The following is a 24,198-nucleotide window of genomic DNA, read 5'->3' on the forward strand; positions in this document are numbered from 1 at the left end:
ACGAGATCTGAACTGGGGTGTGTCAGACTCCGGTGTTGCCTCCAATTACCTTTTGTCGAGGGCACGGGTATTGCCGAAGCATTCTTCCGCACCCCGACAGGCACTGGCCCGCCAGATAAGGAGGACCCGGACACCCTGCGGCCACAATAGACTCCACTTTACTTTCCTTTCAAAGGATATCGTGCAGTACAACCATAAATAAACTAAGCAGTAAGCAGTTTATTTGTGTAAAGAGATCTGACAAGATTTTTTACTGCTTACTTAAAGTGATTAAACGCTCAATCCTTCTCCATGTGAGAGGAAGTCTGAGCCCAGCAGTGTGACGATAAGAAGGCTGTAACTAGACTCAAATGGAGTATAGCTTACACCTGATGAATTAAACAGCTAACTTCACACACGCAAACTTATTGGCGCTAACTATCCTCAAAGGAAATTAATATCTTCCGCGTCCTCTGCCCCGGCCACGGCCTCTTCCGCGCGGGGATCCTCGAGGCTTCTCCTCAGCGACGGCGGTAACTGCTGGTGGAGTCTTGGGCTTCTCAATCTCAACAGGCTTCACCGGTTCCTCTACTGGGACTTTTTCGGGAACTGGCTCTGGTTGTTGTTCTGTTTCTTGATTTCCTGGTTGAGGAATAATTTTTGTATAAGATTTTAGATAGTGTTTATTTACAGCAAGTAATGTTTGTGATGGTATGCTATTTGTTATAGTTCGGCCATTCAGAGAATGCGTTCCTGACACGTCGCGATTGAACTGACGACGTAACTACATTCATTGATTATTGATATAATAATGTTGTTTTAATGCTCCTCAATTGTTAAAACGGTAAACAACCAGCAAAAATATTTTTATCGTAACTGCAACGCCATTGCAAAGTTACGTCGTCAGTTCAATCGCGACGTGTCAGGAACGCATTCTCTGAATGGCCGAACTATAGTCGGTTAAAAAACAGATGATGTCAAGGGATTGTTCTATCAAATGAGTCTTCAATAATTGTGAGTGTACCGCAGCAACAAAATTTGATTTGATTATAAAACTTTTAAACAATAAATATACTATTTTCCGCCAGCAGTTTCAATTACGCGTCCCGTGGGAACGACTCCGCGCACATGGACAAAGTACTATAGCTTATCTAATATCAAAATATTTTTTCAGTAGTTCCTGAGATAGCGCGTTCAAACAAACAATCTCTTACGGTCTTACTACAAAAAAGTTAAACATACATTTGACACTTAAGAAAATTTTGTATGGCAAATTTTTTAAAACACGTGTCGAACGTATGTTTAACTTTTTGTAGCAAGGCCATTAAGCTTCATAATTTTCGTAGTTAAAGTAAATAAATTCTTACCAGAGGTATCGTGTTCGTCTTCGAGTATCTCATCGACAGTCTGCTCCCAGTTTTCAAGGTCATCAGCTATGGGAGCGTCAGTGTCGCCATCTCTAGATTCCTCGCCATTGTTCTCAATAGTCTCATCTGTAACATTGAGGTCATTAGTATGTGGCTTACACGAGTCAAAATGGGGAATACTTGAATAGTAATATAATAAATGAATAGGCAGTCTTATTCTGAAGTAATTTTGTTGTTTATAGAGAAAAACGTATAGTATATTTCATATTTGTAGTAAGTACCTAATTTCCTAGATTTTATTATATATTTTACGTTACTATTTATTTAATTAGCTTTCTTAAACAGTCTTACCATCCTTGTCAGGTCCAGTAAGACTGGAAGTCGACCCCAACATAGTTGGGAAAAGGCTCGGCAGATGATGACCGTGACCTTTTACATCTAAAATTCACTTAAACTAACCTTTTACATCATTCTCATCAGCATCATCATGTCCGTTCTGTTCCTGGTCATCAGTCTTGCGCCTCTTGGCGTCTCCCTCACTCGCATCCTCAGAGTTATGCGCCCTCTTGTTGCCGTCACCGCCCTGATGACAATGCAAACATTTTGTCGTACTAATGAAGATTTTTTACATAAATATAGGGTGACTAGTATTTAGTGATCGATATCTGAAAATGCGATTCTTTTCATGATTAAAAAACTTGACCAAAGAATATTTATTTTATTCTCATTCCACCGTATTACAAAACGTGGTTTTAAGAAGTACCCGCTTTAGTGATTTTGTTTGGGACGGTGGTTTATAGGTGGTACAAAAGCTGGTACTTTTTTAAAACCACGTTTTATAATTAGGTGGATTATGTTAATCACTATAGCAAATAAACAAACGCAAAGTTCAAAGTTTGAAACAGTTTGATTTCTGACACTTACGAGAATATTAGACATTTAGATAAAACTTCTTTGAAACAGTTGAGTTATTGTGACTAAACTAATGAGTATAAAAAAAATGTTACTTTCTAAAGTTGTTTGTAATCATGACAAGAATCGTGTGTTCAAGTATAGGCCACTAATTACCAATCACCCTATATAAGGAACTACCACACATATAAACACATAGACAAAACAATGGATTATCAAAAAAATCTGTATAACAGGAATTGTAATAGAAGATGAAGAGAAGATAAAAATGTTGTGCTATCAGAATGACAGATAGTCTAATTGTAGGGTAAGAATTCTCATTGATATATTGAAAAATGAATTTTTAGATTTTTACAACTGAAGGTCTAAGCTAACAGTTAAGAAATAATTAACATCAGAAATTATAAAATGTCGTTGTAACAGTAGAGAAACAACAATTTCATGCGACGATCGACAAAAAAAAAACCTAGTACAACATTTTAATGAAATACATATAAAAACAAAACCTTTTCTTCTTCAAGTTTCATAACAGCGAAAACACGACACACATCTGTTTGTCATGCAAACATTTAGGTACAGAATGACCAGTATATTTTGGAATCCAAGAAAATTTTGTCTACTTTTCAAATAAATTCCAGCAGTTTCAATGAGGAACAAACAAACAAACAATGTTTCCTCGAATACCATAAAATACTGGGCTTGTCAATGATGTCTTCCATACCGACTTTCCTGTTATCGGGTACGGGTATGGCTAAAAATAAAAAATATTCCAATGATGATGTGTGTTACACTATGGAAATTGCGTTTTTTTTTTTTATTATTATACACTCTGCTATGCGTGTGTGAATGACATTTTTACGAACGTTGGTACGTAGCTTTACAACTGTTTCGAGCTTGGAACTCGTCTAAGCTGAAATGTTGCCGCCACTGTCATTTTTATGTGCAGAAGAGGTAGTGGGGCATCATTTGAGCTTAAACAAGCTATACAAAAAACTATTTGAAACCAAAATATTATAATTTGGCCTTGATATTGAGACACAATTTTTTTTCTCACTTGCCCAACAAACTAAGGCACAAAACCACCGACAACATGAGCATTGGTTGTTCTAAAAACAAATGTTTACTTTAAAAATAGACCAGTAAACAGCATCATCATCTCCTGAGCCTTTTCCCAACTATGTTGGGATCGGCTTCCAGTCTAACCGGATGCAGCTGGCTGAGTACTAGTGGTAGTACAAGGAGCGACAGTTGGACTGTCTGTCTGACCTCCTCAACCCAGTTACTGGTAAGATTGCCAGTAAACATTTGTTTTAAGAAATCTGATGTTTATGTTGTTGATGAAATTGGGCCTATGTGGTGCCTGTCTGCTCACCAGTTGTGTGCCGCTCTTCTCGGCCAGCAGGCGGGTGAAGAGCTGGTGGTGCCTCCAGGTGCGGAGGTGGACCTGCGCCGTCTCCTCGCTGTCCAGCAGCTTGCGGCACAGGCTGCACTGTACGCAGCGGAACTCGGAGAGGAATGAACCGCCGACTCCGCGTTCAGTGCTGCGAGAGAGAGATATTGTGTGAAAACTGTTCTACTTGGCAAAAAGGGAGAGTATTTTTAAAGGGTTTCGTTACTGAATGGCAGGCAAGACACCGAACCTTTATGAATTCGTCATGTCTATTTGTTTGTATGTCAAGTCTATTTTTTCGAAAATTAAAAAAGTTGACACATCATTGGTATTCATTCTACACATATCTGACAAAAGCAATTTTTTTATTCTTTTGAAAAGAAGGCGAAAATCATTCAGTACATATCCCACAACAGTTTGTGGCTTTACTTACTGCTTACTTGCTTTTTTATTTACTGCTTTATTTTTCCATTTAAAATCTGTATTTTAAATGGAATAATAAAGCAGTAAATGCAGTTACTTATTCATATGAACATCATTATACACATAAAACTCACCTGTAAGCCGGGAACATATCCTGGGTAGTTCCGGTGAGGTCATCTCCCTCCTTGTAGTCCAGTATGGTGTTCTCATGGTCAATAGAGTGCAGTTTCTTCTCCTCACCCTCTGGTTTGGACTCTCCATCTTCCTTCTTCTCTGCTCCCTCCTGGGAAAGCAGGCTAAGTTATAAATTGAACATTATAAAGAAAACATTACATATTGTCTTGCTTCTCTAATTTTTGAGAAGTATATGCAAATAACTTTAAATTTTGGATGGCCAGAATTGTCCAGTTAAAAAAAAACAATTGATATTCTCTTTTTCTATAATAATTTGCAGCATACAAGTGATTAAGTAGGAGTGAAATCAATATTGCCTATTCTAGTATTGTAATAAAAATCCGGTAGTCAGCCATTCAAAGTTTCTGAGACAATCACCATCAGTGGTAGGAGAACATCTTGAGGACGAATGGACCATAGTCTAAAATCACCAACCTGCATTAAGCCAGTGTGGTGATTAATGCTCAATCGTTCTCCGTGTGAGAGGAGGCCTGTGCCCAGCAGTGGGACAATAAAAAGAGGCTGTAACTTAATCATCCTCAGATAACGAGAACTAAAACTAACACAATCATCACTGACCTGGTTGTCTCCGTCTCCTTGTTTAGCGTCATGATCCTCGGGCTCCTTCTCGTCAGTCTTGTCATCATTGCGACGACGACGTTGCCTGTCCTCGCGTGAGTACAGCTGTTCCATCACTAGAGAGTAATGAATATATCCACAATCATCACTGACCTGGTTGTCTCCGTCTCCTTGTTTAGCGTCATGATCCTCGGGCTCCTTCTCGTCAGTCTTGTCATCGTTGCGACGACGACGTTGCCTGTCCTCGCGTAAGTACAGCTGTTCCATGTTCAGGGTTGAGATCACCATCACTGGGAAATGATAGCAATGTTATAAAGGTGAAGTTTGTTTGTTAAACAGCTTGCTAATCTTAGGAATTACAGATTAACTTAAAAAAACACTTTCAGTCATAGGCAGACAGTTTTTATCAGGGTAAGCGGCGTAGTTCCACGAATGTGGGTGAAACCACTGACGGAAGCTAGTCTATATCGAAACTTTGATTATTTGGATTTGTTTGTTTCTCCCCTGAAGACTCCGAAACTAATCAACCAATTTGAAAAATCCATTCAATGTTGGAAAATTATACTAACCTAACCTAACCTAACCCTATATGAACATAGGCTATATATTTTGTCGATGTATCAGAAAAAGTCCCCACAGGTCGAGAGAGAAACGGCTAGCGGAAACTATGAGATATCAAACTCACCTTCAGGCTTAGGCTTGGTAATGATCTCCTGCTTATCCTGCATATTCCTCAAATGCTCCGCAGTCAACCGATGCTCATCCAACTCGATCCTGGTGGGCATCTCCTTATGGCAGGACGTGCAGGTTGGGTGGAGGTACTTCTTGAGTTTGCGATGGCCGACGGTCGTGCGATGTATGGCCCCATCGGCGGCGTACATGTCACACATGGCGCAGTAGAAGTCTCGGGCTGGCTGCTGACCGGCTTTGCGAGTGCGTTTCATTTCGCGGATCTGGTGATGAGATCATTTTTTGAAGGATTTTGTACATAATATCATGTTGTGCAAACTTACATATTAGTTCCATAGTAGTGTAATAACAAATGATTTGTGTTTAATTTGTTTAAGAGGCAGAACAAAATGGATTTGAATCATTGTAGCGAAACTTTACATTAGGCAGCTGTACTTATGTTATGTAATTTATTTGCCAAGAATATCTCACAATATGCATTTTAGACATGGGATAGTCCTAAATTACTTGAGCAAATTAAAATGTTGCAATAAAACAGTTGACTGCGATAAAATTTCGGGAGTACACTTCCACAATAAGTAGTACATAGCTGGTTCCTAAGTCTGGTCATAAAATAAATATCAAAAGTATTAAATATTCACCTTAAACTCCTGCCTCATAGTATCAGCAGTGAGGGCGTAGCTCTCCGCAGTCTTCGTCATCATGATAGCATGGGCTCGACCGCTGAGATGGTTCTCAAACGACCTCCCATCCCACATGCTCTTGTTACATATATGACACTTCAGCAACTGAGGGTTGATGTCATCATACCGGGTCTTAGGCGTCTCCTTCTTCGTGTCCTCACCCTTTTCCTTATCCTTCTGATCGGTAGAGTCAGCATCGTTGTTCTCTTCCGTCTCAGTACGTGAAGCTTTGCTGGTAAATAAATGGCCAATATATAGAAATGTGATTTGTTTGTGCTGTTTTGTCCACTGAAGATTTCTATGCTACTCGGATAGGTTTGTTTGCTTGGCTATTAGTATAGCAATACAATAATGGAGGCAAAAGGCATTCTTTTTGTATACTTTGTGGCTCTTGCAATCAAATAGCTTGTAAAATATGGTTTAAATATGTGTAAAATATAGTTTTTGAACTTACAGGGATCCTATTAACATGCATTCAATTAAAGTTGAGTTTTGACAGTAATTTATTAGTATTGTAAAGAAATTAAAAAATTTGAAATGAATGAAAAATAGGTCCTTGTAATGTTTAATACTAAATTCCTCTTATGACACACTTACCAAAATCACAATTATTTCAATGTTTATCAATCCATTAAAATCCAAAGAAGTAAGCATAAAACATTTGGTTACGGTTCAAAAACCAGTGATGGGCTATGCACCCTTGGTTATGAAGGTCCAGTGTCAGGTCTAGAGATAGACCAAGCAGTATAGACAGATACAGCTATGATATACCTGCCTATGGTGAAGACAATTTTCATAGAAACGTAAAACAAACATCAGAGATTTGTTGTTGAAATGTATTCACACCTCAAAGAGGCAGAAACTAATGTAATGCCAATTCGGCTAAAGTTCAAAGGCCGGTGAACGTAGGGTGTTAACAGAAACTTATTCACATTGAGGCTCGGCCCCAGCAGAGGCACAAGAAATTCGGTGTCACCACCGGAAGGAAACATTCAGGGTTCCTTACCTCTCCTTTACAGGTTTAGCCTTTGAATCGGCCTCCTTTTTCGGGGAACTCTTGTTTTGTTGCCTTTGCCCATCATTGGGCCTATACGGTTTACGATTGTTGTTGACACGCTCACCGGAGCGATTGTAAGTTCCCGTACGCCGGAAATTACCTTGATTGCCCATCTAAAGGGAATTGATCAGAACATGTTTGTTAGTACGAAAACTGCCAGGCTCTACGAGCCACGAAGAAGTGCTGAAATTTGAAATACTTCAGATTTGTCATTAAAATTGTGATTATGAACATTATTTGAACTACAACTGAAGATTCTGGGATCCAAGAAGGGAAGCTTGAGTAGATCTTTATAATTCTTTCATGCATGAAATGATGACATATTACTTAACAACTTTAACATTTACATAGGAAATTATACATTTTTGCATAGAAAGGTCATTAATACATAGTGTTTTTTTTGCTGAAATAGTATTCACAATACAGAATATTCAGGAAATTGACTGTGCAGGTCATTAAAACTGTAAAATTGATTATGTTCACTTTAAATTGCTATAAAAATGGTGATATGTTCAGAGAGGTACTTACCCTGTTGGGACCATAACCGCGGTCATACCGACCCATATTGGGACCGAAGTCCCGTCTTATAGGCATGTCGAGGAGCGAGGGGACAGGGTTCTGCCGCGGCTGCAGCAGGTTGATAATGTTGCTAGCGAGCGCGAGTGTAGCTTCCGTGGAGCCCCCCGAGAGAGGCAGCAGGTTAGGCAAGCCACCGCCGGGGCCGCCGCCCTGCCATGGCGAGACGCCGCTACGCCCAAAGTTCTTCCCGCGATCATTGCGTTGGAAGTCCATGCGACGCCCGCTGTTACTTTGAGGTCTACGGTTCGCCATCTTAGATTTTACAACAATAGAAAACCTAGCGTGAGAAATGAATTTCTAAGCGTCTTATGTACCTATGTAATTTTACGATTTGACGCTTAACGTGGTATTTAAATTGCTCCCTTTGTTTGAGGTACTGATAGAAAGGTGCTTGCCGGCCGGCAGAAAATAGCACAAGGTGATTTTCAAGATTATTGATTTTTCACTCCTCCCTTGGATCCGAAGCCAAGAGCATTTTATAAGGCATTGTTTAGATTTGATTGAAATATATTACATGGTTTATTTACTAAAAATGCATGTAGAATCATTACAAAAGAAATGCAAACTCAAGACGCTTGCTTACGTAGCCCGTGTACCTAATCATCGATTTTTCAACTCGGCTATTCCTAGTCACGTATGAAAAATTATATAATTATGGGAATACTTACAGTTACACGGATGAAATATAACGATTAAAATAACTTAACAGCACTGCTATTACTCACAAGAATGGATAATGCAAATTACACGCAAGAACGACGACGACCGAAAATTAATAAAACGTCAAATGCAACAAATATGGCCGACGATGCCCAGCCGCTCGCTCGCTGCAGCGTTTGGCCAGAGTGTGACCAATTTAGATTTTTAACCCCCGACGCAAAAACGACGGGGTGTTATAAGTTTTTAACCCCCGACGCAAAAACGACGGGGTGTTATAAGTTTGACGTGTCTGCGTGTGTGTGTGTGTGTGTGTGTGTATGTGGCATCGTAGCTCCCAAACGGATGATCCGATTGTAATGCGGTTTTTTTTGTTTAAAAGGAGTGTCATTCGGGAGTGTTCTTAGCTATGTTTGGTGGAAATCGGTTCAGGTCTTCAAGGTCATCAGCTCGTTTGTTAGGTGTGAGAAGAATGTTACACGCTCAGTTTACTTGCAAGCATGTGTGGGATCTGAAATTTGAAACACTAATGTCTTCTGGAACCACCGAGCTGGTCTGCTGTTAGGGCACGAAGGTAGGAGACGTAACCCTGAACTGCCTTTTAGTAAACCCATCGAGTTTGGGCTCGTTGAATTTGTCTTGACTAGTTCTCTTCAATTGACGAGAACCTGATACTGGAAATGGGATGTGGCGGATGAAACCCTGGAATGCCGGAATGAAACGGATAAACCGATTTATATCTTCGCTGAAAATCTAGAATGACCAAAGGTTTATGTTTCCTCAATCTGTGCAATTCTCCCAGAGCCAGTATGTTATGAGGATTGTTAAACAGCATCCTTTGTCCGAGATCGCATAGAGCGACCCCATCTTAAAATAAAAGAAATTAACTGAAAGAAGAAAAAATTAAGGAGCTCCTTCAAAAAGCATGAAATAAAATTAAATTATAAATTTAAAAAAACCCCCGACCCAAAAAAAGTACGCAATTAGTATGACAAAAGGTTAAAAACGTTAAACCCTATAAAAAGCAAAAAATAACTTTTAACACTACGTAAGTACCAACTAAAGCATGTCAGACTAAACTAAATTTTGACGTGTCGGGGGACCGCTTTTTACCTTCAAAAATACTTACATAAATCAAATGATACCTACCTAATTACAACATTCGTATAAAACAAAATTATATACACAGTTATAAGTAGTATATACTTAATTACTTCTAACGTTAGGCTAATAAATTAGAGCGGTCCCCCGACACGACAAAATTTAGTTTAGTCTGACATGCTTTAGTTGGTACTTACGTAGTGTTAAAAGTTATTTTTTGCTTTTTATAGGGTTTAACGTTTTTAACCTTTTGTCATACTAATTGCGTACTTTTTTTGGGTCGGGGGTTTTTTTTAATTTATAATTTAATTTTATTAGAGAAAGAGGTGGAATATTTGATTTTCAGAAAATACTATTAAGACAATAGAAATAAAACAGTTAAATTGATACTTATAATAAGGCAATTTTTATGACCTTATAAAGCCATATGATAATTTATGCCAAAATACGAATTAACTATGCCCGTGTCTGGACGTCGAAAAAAAAACAATACGTCAGGCTGACAGTGACAAATGAAAATATATTTTTTACTTTTTCTTTTGCAATCCGCTAAACGAAATTAGTCTTTATGAGCTCAGAAATAAGAATTATGTGTCAATAGAAAGACATTTCAGGATCGTGATACGTTCTTGAAAAGAATAAATAAATTCCAAACCCACGTTAAATTGAATAATATCAACGCTGTAAGCAGATACGGTTCTGTTGTGTAACTAATTTTATCCAGGTGTTAAATAACTGTAAGATGGAAGATATGGAGGCCGACAATGACCAAAAACGCACCAAGGTATTTTACTTTTTCTAGAATTTTTCTCGACTTGTTTACAATAACCATTTGGCACACATGATTTGAAAAGCTAACTTTTCTATGATAGTTTAAATGATTGAGTAAAAGTAAAGTATTTTTTGTGAAAAGAGATTGAGAGAATCTTGTTTACTATAAAAGTAAGTTTACAAGTAATGATTTTACTTGTTATTTGTGTAAAATGTTATTTGTCAGCAGTTGCTTCTGTAATGATGTACATTCAAAATAAATATATCAGAAATATGTAGAGCAAACCTGCTCAATAGAATGATGTATGAAATAATAATTTATCCTTAAAGTTCTTGGTTCTTACACAAAAGCTGCACTTTCTGATTGATGAAATAGATTTGATGTGTCGATATAAATAACAGCATTAATAAATATGCAATGTAATAAGCAAAACTTAATTTGGAACAATTAAAAATATAAACAGCATTCAAACCTATTTACCAAATTTTCTAGAAAAAAAAACCAATATACCTAAATAAATTCTTCCTTATTTTACAGAGTCGCAGTCCCTCCCCGGGAATCAAATCCACAGCAGTGGTGAAATACACTGCATTCCAGAGTCCGGTGGGATATGCTCGTCTGCAATGCAACACAGATCTCAATATGCCCCCTTCAAACTGGGGGGCTGCTATAGACTCGTACGGCTTGAAACAGATTCTCACTAGAGGGACGGGGTTTTCAAGGTATAGTTTTACTTCACTATCTATCTAGACCTACAGACATTCAAACCATTTACTAAAAAGAAACATTACATAAACAGATCAACAAACATAATGCACATTTTATAATTTGATGAAGACACAAATAAATAATTATTTTAATAAATACAGGTATTTTTTGAGTTCCAATATAGAAAAAATATACAGCTTATGAATAGATATATTTTACCACACCTCAAACTCAGAAATATTTTGTTCTAAAAACCTTGATGCAATTCTCCAACTGTTTTAAGGTTTCAAAGAACAATATGTTCTATATTTTTGAACAGTTGTTTACTGTTAAGGAATGTAACACTGGTTATTCACATAAATATACTTTAGTGTATTAATCTGAATTTTCAACCTTTCTGTTTTACATGGCAACATAAAAAAATCCAAATAAGCAAAATATTTGTTCATCACAATAAATACTATGATTTTTTCTGTTCTATTTACAGCTTCAGAATGGCACACATGTTCCCGGACTGTGTTGGAGAGGTGGACGTTATATCTGGTGCAGAGTGCATTAAGAAACTGCTCAAATTGCCTTATCAGCCTAATGGAACTGTAAGTTATATTGCATATTAAAATAACCGTCCACCCATTATGTATCATTCTTATATGTACTACCAGTGTGTAGTCTCTTATGTGTATACTCCTCCAATAAATTCCCTTATGTTCGTCTTTATAAACTACCCCAGATATTTCCCTGTTTACTCCATTATATATGCTTTCCCTGTTTACCCATTTATGAACTTTCTTATGTGCTTCCTTATGTAGTCCCTTTTGTACTACCCCTGTGTACTCCCATATGTATTCGCCCTCTTCCTATATGAACTCTCCTTACATGTTTCCTGTGAACTCCTCCATATGCTGACCTATATCTTATATCTTTACTATTATAATAAAGAGGATCATTGTTTTTTAGGTTTATTGTTTTCTACTGAACTGATTTGAAAAATTCTTTCATTGTTTGGAAGCTACGCTCTCCCGAGTAACATAGCTTATATTTTGTCCGTGTCGAAGAAGTTCTCTTGGGATGCTGATAATACCGCGGGTGGAAGCTAGTTACATAATAAGTATTTTTGTTACAGGTGAGCATGATGGTCCACCGAGTTGAGAACACATTACTTCTAGATGATTTCGACGTGTATGACTACCTCATGAAGTCGGAGTGGTCCTGGCTGAAGGACTTCTTCTATGAGAATATACTGAAGACCATGTCAGAACAGGTTAGTAGATTATTTTAGGCTGTTTCTTGCCTTTATCCTCTACAAAGAACGAAGACCAACTAAAGGTCATTAAGTTTAAGCAGGCCTCCGTCACTCCATGTACTTGCGCGCTATAAGTGCCTACCGCCCAGCCGAGCGGTCTCGGTCCGCCGGCGGATCAAATTCAGTGCGGTTTTCGCAAGCGAAGCGCGCGCACGCCGTTCAATTTTTAACCGACTTCTAATAGTGCTGTTCGTTCGTACGCGTATTACGATGCCGTGTGGTGCCTTATGTGCTGTAGATGGGTGTAAATCGAGCAAAAGAATTCACATACCGTCATTAGAGACCTAATTAAAAGACAGTAGGTGTGCGGACACCGGTATCCACTTAGAATTTGACAGTTTAATAGGTATACATATACTAAGCGTTAGCTTGCCTTTCAGACACAGATTTACATAATTTTGTTACATAGAAACGTTATACCACAGAATAATTAATAGTACCTACAAGGTACAGAAGATGCACTCTTCGAAAGAAAACATTCGAATATAAACTGCTAAACTAACAACTGCGATAATGTTCATAAAACACTGCAAAGCACGGACGTAACCTTCAAAAAATGTGCCTACAAGTCCTTGACGCGCTCGTAACGAATCAAAATGCGCTTTAAGTCTGTGTAGCGAGAGTTCTTTTTCCTACGCCCGATGAAAGACAGTTCTCAATAACATAGATAAAAAAGTTATGTTAATTTAATTTTACCGAAGAGGCAGCCATGCGATTACTGTGGAATCGCGCGGTGCGAAGCAATCACTGCTGTACGCTCGAGCATTTAGGCGCATTTTAGCATACAGTGGTTGTTGACGCGAAGGAGTAGGCAATTATCGTAATAGGTATTGGAAATTTTCTACTGAGTGAAGTATCTGTAGTAATCTGTGGTTTAAGTGTTTTAAAAAATCTGGGTGAAAACCAAAATGAACCGATTTTTTATAGAATCGAATTGATCTTTTCTTAACTTACAAATTCTTTTCAAAAATTAAAGGTTTAAATCGCCATGGTCTCCACAAACACTTGTCCAGAGAGCTCATTCAGTCACAGCTTTCTAGAAACCTAATGGCGACCTAATGGCCCATACCCCAAGCAATGTGCAATGTGCTGCGCCAGTCGCAGAGGCCTTAAAATGATCAAGTAATCTGCCATTAAAGCCATAAACTTCATAATTTCCTTCCAGGAGCGAACATCGCTGACCCTAGCGCCGGCGCCGAGCTCTGCGCTGCAGCTGACGCACAAGTTCCTCTCGCACAGCGTGGCGCCGCCGCTGCAGCCGCTGCAACCAGCACCAGACACCCAGGCCGTGTGTCTGCCTGATAAACGTATGTCTTATGCTAGATTAGGTTTATCACGGAAGGAGAATACTTTCTTCAGCGTCCCAAACCCCATGTTCACCGACAACATCAGCGTCCATTCTTCTGAAAACAACTGTTTACTTTGAAACTTTAACGTGAAAATTCATAAATTCATGAAAAAAACTGCCGTTTGTGTTATAGGTGAACATGGATCTAAGTTGTTCTTCTAAACTTTAATGAATTTTCTTGCAACTTTCAATTTCATATGTACCGATAAAGCTGGCTTTTGCCCTTTTTAACGATTTTTAATCAACACAATCCAAAGTGATCAAACCATCGTAACTCATTATTCCACAGGCCCCTTCCTCCCGGAACCAGAAACTCGTGCCGAAGAGCCGCCAAACGAGCACCTATACAATCGAAACGTACTCTGGACCTTCGAGGACATCCACATGCTCATAGGCAGCGACCTTCCAATCTTTGGAGACAAGGACCGACCCTGTGTCAGCCTCCGTCTTCGAGATGCAAGGGAACCAATCAACGTCCTCACAGGAATCGACTATTGGCTTGACAACCTCATGTGCAATGTTCCCGAAGTCCTAATGTGCTACCATCTAGACGGGATCGTGCAAAAATACGAGCCAATGAAAACAGAAGACCTTCCAAACATGGAGAACTCGAAATTTTCGCCGAAAGTTATCAGGAATGTTGCCCAAAATATTCTGTCGTTCCTAAAATCGAACGCAACTAAAGCTGGGCATACCTATTGGCTGTTTAAAGGTCCTCATGATGATGTGGTCAAATTGTATGACTTGACCTCTCTCTGTCCGGATAGTCTAGATAATCCTTTTACTACTCCGGTGGCCATGCTTTTGTATCGCGTGGCTAGAAATATGCGGATGACTAACAGGTCGAAACATGTTCGGCAGTTGCTAGAACATGTTATAGAGTTGTTGAAGGTGGAAAGGTATCCGCAAATTGTGGCGTCTTCGCATTATATGCTGGCGGATTTGTATGTGCCGGCTACTACTAATCCGGCTAATCCAGATTTTAAAGGTGAGTGATTTTTTATGAAGTTTTTATGCACGTTGATTTAGGATTAATGTATTATGATTCTAACGGCAGAATCTATGTAGATGACTTTATAAATGACTTTATACCTGATTATAGAAATACTTTTTATTGGATCTTAGCAGTACTCTCAAAGTGATTTCAGGCTAGCGGATGTTCTCGCACATAATATGTACATTTTTCGAGCGGAAAGAAAGTCGTCTTTTGACCCGGTAGACGGAAAGTTGAACTTATATTTCTCGAAAATTCTAGAAGAAACTTCAGACTCCGACTGCGAAGACCCAGACTTCGCCACCAGTGAATATCCCCCAACCGGGGGCGGAGCGGACAGCGCAGTGGACGTGCCGGGGGACGGGGACAGCGCCCTCGCGCTGCAGATACACAACCTCGCGCTCCGGGACATCGGGGACAGGGTGCGCGATACTATCGGGGTGAGTGCACGTGCCGGGGGAGCGGCCGGGGGACGGGGACAGCGCCCTCGCGCTGCAGATACACAACCTCGCGCTCCGGGACATCGGGGACAGGGTGCGCGATACTATCGGGGTGAGTGCACGTGCCGGGGGAGCGGCCGGGGGACGGCAACCGTGCTATCTCAAAAAGAAATTTTGCAGACACTTTTTCTGTCATTATGTCATTTTAAACCCCCAACTTGGATCCTGTTCTAAAATTAACATGCCTTTATGATGTTTGGGCACGTTTATAATGTTAAACCCCCACTTTTAACATCGCGTCGTCATATTAATCCCTTAACTTAGGACTATATCTATTGTCATCTATCTTCGATCAACAATACTAAGTACTACTGTAGATTTCCGATAAGCGATTTAAAACGGTTAGGAGTATTGTTGATCGAAGTCATGGCACCATACAGTTCTCATATCCCCATTTTCTTTACTTATTTTTGTGATATTCTGTAGGAGCGCAAGAGTTCGTCAGACTCGGGCTCAGCGCTGGGCTCGTCGGCGCCGCAGCGCTGCGGCCGCGCACTCACGCACGCGCTCAAGGGGCTGCTCGCGCTGCACCATGTTACTATCAACAAGTGTAAGGTAAGGCTTATGGGGTGCTGGTAAGGTCATGGTGATTTTAAGATTTGTAACTTGTAAAAATTAAGTTTCTTAGGAAAATGTTACATTGTTCGTGTGCCATGAAACATATTTGGTACATAAAAAGGGTACATGTAATCCAAAGGAATGTCAATATAGTCGTGAAACTGAACAAAGTTCAACATATAGAAATTCAAGAAAATAAAAGATCAAATCTATGTAAAGACCAATTTATTTTGTTTTTTTTGTTGTATTCAATTTTACAAGTACATTGACCTTCCTTATGATGTGAATCTTCTTTTTGCTACACTCTTCTAAAAAATATTCCCCAAACAGGAAGAAGAACGCGAACGCGTAAAACAGCAAATCATAATAGAGGAACAGCACCCTAAAATGGCGAACCCATTCGAGCCAATCAAAATGAGTTACGAACCAATCACGAAGACCGAAGTTAAAGAGCACAACTCTAGAAGCAGACGCCGGAAACGAGAGCGAAAGACCAGCGACAAAACAGCTGATAAAACTGGCAACTGTCTCATAGAGTCCAAATCGAATATCGATAAAAACGCCATACAAGTTTTAAAGGAAAAAAAAGTCTACCCAACATGGCATGAACCGAACAGAGACGATAACTTCGCTTGGAAACTACATCTTAAGACCTTACTTTACGAAAATATTTGCCTAGCATACGCTACCCTAGCTGAATATAGCTACTCAAATGAACAATACGGGTTCTCTCTAAAATATATCGATATGGCTAGCAAATGCCAGAAGTTGTTGTCAAATATGATAATTAAAAGTAAAGTGGTGGATGCAGGCTGTCTGATTGGCCGTGTCGGTGATAATTACTTCCAAATGAGCAAGTTTTGGCATCGATTTGAGCAGTTTAAGAAGCAATTTGAGACGGATCACGATATCGATAGTAAGATTCGATTGGAGTTGGAAAATGATATGATTGAAGAGGTCGATAAAGTTGTGGCTGATGAATTTGAGCTTGGTGAGTATTTTTATAATGTTTTTGATCTTTTTAGGGTTTCTTAATCATACGACAAAGTATTGTAAAATAATAGTGTTCGAAAAGTGCAATGGTTCAACTTTTTCTTTTTTTACCGATCTTCTAAATTGGAATATATGTATTTTAAAAATTTTGTACATATTCTTCTACTTGTACCGTTCAATCTATAACTACTGTCGTATCCACCAGGTGTTTTGATCTTTTGAATTTCTCTCCCGGATATGTACTCCGTCCAACTGTCCTGTGTACTCCGTCCAACTGTCCCATATACTTCGCCCAACTGTCCCAGGCACCTACTTTGTTCAGCTGTCCCATGTCCTCTGTCCAACTGTCCCATGTACTTCGTCCAACTTCCCCATATATTTCGTCCAATCTCTTCTGTCCCATGAATTTCGTCCAATTGTCCCATGTACTTCGTCCAAACGTTTTAATTTACTCAGTCCAACTGTACCATGTACTACTATGTTCGGAAATTCGCGAGTAATGCAAACTAAATACCTACTTTAACACAATCCAAAGTAAACGCTGTATTTATTTCCCGCCCAGCAGACATCTCCCTCCCCACAAGCGAGGTGTCGGCGATGCTGCTGTCGTGCGCGGCGTACAGCGCGGCGGCGGCGGCGGCGGCCGACAGACGCGCCGAGCTGCTCCGCCGCAAAGCCTCCGTGAGGAACGAGCTCGCCGTGCGGTACATGAATGATGCTCAGCGTAAGTGACGTGTCTACCCCCGGCAGACATCTCTCTCCCCACAAGCGAGTTTATTTACAGCAAAACCAGCAACTAGTTGTTGGGGAGAGTATGCTGTGCCCTATAGGGTCCATATTGTTTCTAGACTGTAAAATGTACCACCTGTATAACATATGGAATGCTAATCAAGACTTTAACATTAAAATAATATGAGTAACACTGAGCCAATTAATGGTTCTCACTTGTGAAAAACAGAAAAAGCTATAGAAATGTTAGGATCACTAACGCCACATCACTTTAATATCGTCAATTTCGTAGTTATGCCATTTCTTTTGTAGAACATCGTCAACATATAAGTATTAGGTTCCATTTATGAGTCGTTAAATATCGATTTGCAATTTCGAGACGTCGGCATAATAACCACGTAAACCATTTTGAAACTCTATCGTTGAAAACATTGTAAGGATTACAAAAAAACTATCAAGCATGGATGAATGCTTTCTACGTGTAAAATGTCGTGAGACGAACAGTGGCATAATACATTTAATTTTACTCACCACCTTGGGCGTTCGTTCATCTTGACATCTTGTCTAAGAAATTGTTCTCCTGTATACCAACCATTACCGCAAAGAAATATACAAACACACACCCTTTTTCCTTCAGAAATCTACATGAAATACATAGAGGAACCGGACTTAAAGGATCCCAAAGCGAAGTTACTCCTGAAACAATTCGCCGTCACCTCTCGCAAGTCACTCGATTGCCTCGACGAGGCCACGGAGATATTTAAACAAGTTAATGATATACCCAACTTGGCGTTACTGTATTGTAATAAGGGACGGTATTTGAGGTTTAAGGCGCATTGTGATCAGGGTGGATTTGGGTAAGTAATCTTTACTTATATGTTATTTTTCTTTGTTTGATCTGTTACTTAAGCTATCCGGGTAAGGGATAGTTCTTACGCGGGGGAAACTGCCGGTAGCAGCAGTAAAATAAAAGTGAAATTACAAATTAAAAATGCTCTCCTTTTAAAACCTCTTAGCCGATCTTGATCTTGATAGATCCGAGAACCACCGCTGGAAAACACTGTGGTCTGAAAAGTATTCAAATCGGTTCATCTTCCAAAAAAAATACTGTGGAGTTTGTTCCACCATTTCTTCTTTACAGCTAAAACACATAGGAAGTGGTGAAATGCGGGCGTTTATGAGGGTGTCTTTTCTAAACTTGAACTTCAAAAGTATAGATTTTCAGCCTACTTAAAATAAATTACTTTTATTTTTTTGAACTGTACCATAGACTAATAACTAATTATTAGTCTATGACTGTACCAATGCCTTCCTTTTTATAGTCTATGACTGTACCAATGCCTTCCTTTTTACCCTACAGAAGTGAAAAACGTCGTCTCTACAACGAGGCAGAAGAACTATACCAGTCTGCCCTCTCACTCCTGGGACCCAAGGAGACTTGCGGCGCCACGTCCGTGTGGGAGCTGGTGGCCTGGGAGCTGTCCTGTCACCTGTACACCAGGGCCGTGCTCATGCAGGACACCCCTGATATATACAACGTGAGTACATCATCATCATGATCGTCATCATCGTCTTCATCATTATCATCATCGTCATCATTATCATCGTCATCATCATTATCATCGTCATCATCATCATTACCATCGTCATCATCGTCATCATTATCACCATTATCATCATCATCATCATCATTACCATCGTCATCATTATCACCATCATCATCGTCATCATCATCATTACCATCGTTATCATTATCACCATCATCATCGTCATCATTATCATCGTCATCATCATTATCATCATCATCATCATCATTATCACCATCATCATCGTCATCATTATCATCGTTATCATCATCATTACCATCGTCATCATTATCATCGTCATCATCGTCATCATTATCATCGTCATCATCATCACCATTACCATCGTCATCATCGTCATCATTATCACCATTATCATCGTCATCATCATTGTCCATCATCATCATCGTCGTCATCATCATTCATAATGTTCTTAAAGGCGATCAAATACCTTAATTCTTTTAACGTTGTTCTTGAAGTTTTACAAGACCGTGTCAGACGTTTTAGACGACTTAAAAATGACCTAAATAATCTTTCCTTATTTTTCAGGAGGTGACAGAAGTAGCGGAAGCCCTGAAACATGCGCTGAAGCATTGTCCTCTGAGCCCGGGACCGAGGCAGTACTTATACCAGTTCCGTGCTGCCATGGTGTACCACCGACTTGGGTCGTTGTACCACTCGCAGTATAGGTAACTAATAATTCTTGTATACTAATATTATAAAGAGGAATAAGTTCTTGTTTCTTTGTGGTACAAAACTTCCAAACTATTGAACTGATTTTAAAAATTCGTGTACAATTAGAAGGGTGCACTCTTCCTGAGTAATATAGGTCATATTTTATCCCGTTAGCATTAGTACTAGGGCTGCCATCTCGAATTTCGCCAAACCCGGACAAACATTAAAAAAACCCGGACATTTGGCGTAAATCGCATTTTTCCCCCGAACCTAATTTGTAATCCCTTTACTATTAACATATACTTAAATTCAATGATATGCTTCCTTACATGAAACGTGTCCGGGTTTTCCCCGGACACTTCTTGAAACCCCGCCCGGGCGGCCCCCGGACGGCCTCCAAACGAGGACAAATCCGGGGAAACCCGGACGGATGGCAGCCCTAATTAGTACCCTAGGAACGCGGGTAAATAATGTCGGCCTAGCCGACTGTTCGGCGGTTCTCATATAAGATCAGCCAGCTGCGCAGGACATATTTTAGTGCACTCACTATTCCCTCACTCTCATAGCCGCAGTAGGACAAGCCGAGAGAACATCTGCAACGTGCTCTCCGATGCACATGCATCTGTACCTATGCCAGCAACTGTAAAAATTAACACTGTCTGTTACCGTACTGGTAACGGTATCTGTAACAGTACCCAGTCGCGTATATTTAGTAATTTGATTTCTAAAGAGAGATGAGCCGAATTGTTATAAAGCTGACGATATTCTAAAACAAAACATTTCTTCACAGGATAACCCAAGAAGAAGGTCCAAAACGGCGTACACTGCTAAACGCAACGCGAACAAACTACGAACAGGCATCGAACATGTTCGCTCTGCTAGAGGACGCCAGCATGTTCCTCACGGTGCAACTAGAACATGTTGCTGTGCTCGAGACTCAGGCCGCAGGTAATTATACTCATACTATTACTCAATATGATCAAAAAATTGCCTTACACATCCTAACCAATAACATAAACCAATCGAGTAAATTCTGACACTTCGCCCATAGCAGTAATAATTGGAAAAACTTCTCCATGTATCAAACATATCTACCCGGTTTCCCAACTATGTTGGGGTCGGCTTACAGTCTAACCAGATGCAGTTGAGTACAAGGAGCGACTGTCTATCTGACCTCCTCAACCCAGTTACCCGGTCAACCCCGACTTTAAAGAAAACTATAGCCTTCCCCAATAAATAAGGAATTTTTCATATCGATCAAATAGTTTCTGATATTAGTGCGTAAGTACCATCCAATTAGGTATACCTGTCCCTTTTTTTATCTACATTATTCTACATCATAGTTAAGACTATTATGATAGAATTTAAATTAATGTTAGTATTTAGAGTCGTTAGTTTTTAGAACCCAAGTTAACGTTTCACACCGTTAATTAAAATTCAATTTCATGTACGTATTCAACATAAATAATTTTCTTGTCAACAGTATCCCCCAACTTAAAACTGAAGTCCCTCCAATCGGCGATCCAACTCCTCCGTCAATGCCACTCCATCATGAAGGTCCTCAAGGATAAAGACCCTGAAGAAAAGGAAACGCCAAAACCTGACGATGGAGACGAGAAAACTATGAAAAACGAACATAGTCTACTCTCCCTATACGAAAACAGACTACATTTCATACTAAAATCTATAATTCAGTACTGTAGATCAAAATCAAATAAAGATTATGAGAAAATAACTGATTTACACAAAAAATTGTATTGCGCTAGTCTCAAAATTAAAAAAAATGATGATATAAGGTTGTATGCGGCAAGCATTTGTGATGTTTTAGTCAATATGGACGAAATAACCAAGGAGTTTGAATAGGTTATTAAGTTTTATTTTGTTTTATCTGTGGTGCTGTTTAGTGCGGAGCTAAAGTTAAGAAGTAATGTCGATAATCGATTATTTTATCGAAATATGACGCCAGTTATGAAAAAAAAATTGGAGTCAATAGATGAAAATCATCTCAAGAGCCTTTTCCCGACTAAGTTGAGGTCGGCTTTTAGTATACATAATTAATGCAGCTGAGTAACAGTGTTTTACAAGGAGCGACTGCCTATTTGACCTCCTCAATCCAGTTATCCGGGCAACCCAATACCTCTAAGTAAGACTGGTTGTCAGACTTACTGGCACAAGTCAATAGATAAAAATAAAATATCGATACTATAAACATTAGCATTAGCATCGATAGTGTTGTGAAATGAAAATAATCGATTATCGATATTATTTAAGGGATTTCTGTCTTTCCTATATTTATAGAAAACCAGTGTCAAATAACCATTCGATCTATAAGTATTGAATGGTACTTTTTTATTACCAAGTAAGTAAAAAAGGGGGTTTATCTCCAAGAAATAATTACGTAGATTGCACAATGACTATACAAAGCTTCACTTTTTATGTATTGAAGTACATATAAGCTCCTTTTTTTAACGACGTCAAAAATCATCAAATGACCCCTCCCGCTGTGGGTAAGCAGCGGTGAGGGAGTGTTAGACTCTTACTGACTAAAAATCGTCGTGTTCTGTCTTTAAATTTACCAGGGCCACGGTAACTCTTTCGAACAATCCCACAGCCTCGGCAGACCTTGGCCCTGCTGGGCCCCACTGGAGTACATATAAGCTCAAATGAAATTATGACCCGTTTTTGTAAATATCCAAATTTCTATGTGGCAAATAGAGACTGCATTTTGCATATCTATCCCTCTTCCGTTATATTTCAGATAGATAGTTGCTGGATATTCTTTTAAAGATATCTGCCCAGTTTTACTTAAAGTTAAGTCCAAGTTCACCGACACGTAACGTCGGTTTTTTTTTAACAATTGTTAACTTTGAAAATTGAAGGAGAAAACTTACTTCTATGTTGTCGGTGAACCTGAACCATTTGGTGAGTTGCACTGTTTAACTTTAACGATAACCAAATTATGGTTTGGTAACCAGCCGTATATTTGCCGCCCATTGGTCAAATCAGTGATTTAACAACTGAAAATGGTTCGGTTATCGTTATAGTTAAATGGTGCAAATCATTGTTTGTGTAGCGTCTCGAATGTTTTGTATGTAAGACTGATATGTATAGCTGTGTCTTCTATTTATCGTAATAAATACAGTATTTTATATGTTACTTCTCTTGTTTCATTTATTTTTCCCTCGTGTCATGCATGCAGCATGGTAGTTACTTAATAACGGCGTCCACGGCCGATTTCGGCCACGGCGTCTGTTCTCATTTAAGATCAGCCAGCTGCGCAGGACATAATAATGTTATAGTGCACAAGCATTTGCGCAGACACAGGTGCACTCGCTATTCGTGTGCGTTCGCGCAGCGGAATGTTGTTGAATTTAAAGATTTTAATTATGCAGATAATTAGTGTAAGACGTCCTATAATTGTGTATGGTAAATAAAAATTTGTGTATGCAGCCATTGTGGAGAAATTCACCAAAAACAGATTCCGCTGGGCGAACGTTGGCGAACGTTGTCCTGGCGGAACTTTTTTTAATCCATAGACTTTAGAAGAAAAGAGATGTGTCCGAAAATTAGTGTGTATTTGTGTATAATTGATTATGTATGAATGAAATCAGTGCATGCATAAACTTCGGAGAAATTCAAGTTTCCGCTACGCGAACGTTTGGCCATTAGCTAGTTTTCATATAAAGCGCTTACATAGAGAGCTGTAGATTTTTACATACGTTGTTTTGAATTTGTTTATATTTGTTTAAAAAACAGATTTAGAAAAAGTCGTAGGGTTTAAAAGATAAAAATATAAACGTAAAATACACTTATTAGGTCTTAGTTCTTAAAGTATGCAGTTTGGGGTCTAGATTTTCACGTTTACACAAACCTTGTAAGTGTCTCCAACATGTTGCCAAGTATCAATGATGTCCCGTTAGTAATTAAAAAGTTATAGGATATTTTACCATGAATAGATCACTGTTTACAAAGCAGTCGAATATCACGACGTTCTAAAGGAATTGCATGGTAAAATGTATGCCAATAATTAGTTTAATCATTCAACTATTCACTTGCAAAATTTCATGTCATTAAATTCAGTAATTAAAGAAAGACAATTATAATACTGACGGAGCATCGAAACCCTACATAATCCGACCAAGTTCGGATAGCTACAAAAAAGCGGCCGTGACATATGTCTAAGCAACGTTCTTAACTTGGTAGGTTAGTATTTATTAATATGGTACAGTTGCGTACACAAGCGTTAGGAAAAAATAAAACAATTGTATTTCTTGATTGAAAAATATTTTTTTAATAATAATGCCACTATCTACGATAAAAATAAATCTTCAATTAACAAGTACTTCTCTATTTAAATATCCGTGTACAAAAATATTTTTATTATTATTACTTACATAAATTACTTAACTACGTGATTAAAAATAACGTTAATAAACGTTACGTA

The 24,198-nt window shown here is 39.0% G+C and overlaps 2 protein-coding genes across 7 annotated transcripts; one reads left to right on the forward strand and one right to left on the reverse strand.

Annotated features, from left to right (window-relative positions):
- Window positions 1-204: 204 nt before the first annotated feature.
- Window positions 205-8,643, reverse strand: LOC124641954 (zinc finger protein on ecdysone puffs). Of its 4 annotated transcripts, none has more exons than XM_047180224.1 (12): window positions 8,502-8,643; window positions 7,783-8,085; window positions 7,204-7,367; window positions 6,156-6,429; window positions 5,510-5,777; window positions 5,068-5,114; window positions 4,825-4,914; window positions 4,206-4,354; window positions 3,631-3,799; window positions 1,806-1,929; window positions 1,347-1,472; window positions 205-621 (listed from the first exon to the last, which is right to left on the reverse strand). In XM_047180224.1, the coding sequence occupies exons 2-12, from the start codon at window positions 8,083-8,085 to the stop codon at window positions 434-436; spliced, it is 1,902 nt and encodes a 633-aa protein (XP_047036180.1). In that variant the 5' UTR covers window positions 8,502-8,643; the 3' UTR covers window positions 205-433. The 4 variants fall into 4 exon arrangements, with proteins under 4 accessions (XP_047036180.1, XP_047036179.1, XP_047036178.1 ...); XM_047180223.1 differs by having other exon boundaries at window positions 4,825-4,909; window positions 5,063-5,114; XM_047180222.1 differs by having other exon boundaries at window positions 4,825-5,114.
- Window positions 8,644-10,165: 1,522 nt separating this feature from the next.
- On the forward strand, window positions 10,166-22,910 carry LOC124641977 (erythroid differentiation-related factor 1). Of its 3 annotated transcripts, none has more exons than XM_047180259.1 (16): window positions 10,166-10,375; window positions 10,901-11,085; window positions 11,559-11,667; window positions 12,195-12,332; window positions 13,540-13,681; window positions 14,012-14,710; window positions 14,978-15,102; window positions 15,215-15,268; window positions 15,643-15,771; window positions 16,105-16,765; window positions 17,333-17,491; window positions 18,134-18,353; window positions 18,857-19,034; window positions 19,629-19,768; window positions 20,545-20,702; window positions 21,238-22,910. In XM_047180259.1, exons 1-16 carry the CDS (start codon window positions 10,334-10,336, stop codon window positions 21,615-21,617), a joined length of 3,519 nt encoding a protein of 1,172 aa, XP_047036215.1. In that variant the 5' UTR covers window positions 10,166-10,333; the 3' UTR covers window positions 21,618-22,910. The 3 variants fall into 3 exon arrangements, with proteins under 3 accessions (XP_047036215.1, XP_047036216.1, XP_047036214.1); XM_047180260.1 differs by having other exon boundaries at window positions 15,646-15,771; XM_047180258.1 differs by lacking the exon at window positions 15,215-15,268 and having other exon boundaries at window positions 14,978-15,156.
- The last annotated feature ends 1,288 nt before the right edge of the window (window positions 22,911-24,198 follow it).

The sequence above is a fragment of the Helicoverpa zea genome, chromosome 23, assembly GCF_022581195.2.
Source record: "Helicoverpa zea isolate HzStark_Cry1AcR chromosome 23, ilHelZeax1.1, whole genome shotgun sequence".
Lineage (NCBI taxonomy): Eukaryota > Metazoa > Arthropoda > Insecta > Lepidoptera > Noctuidae > Helicoverpa > Helicoverpa zea.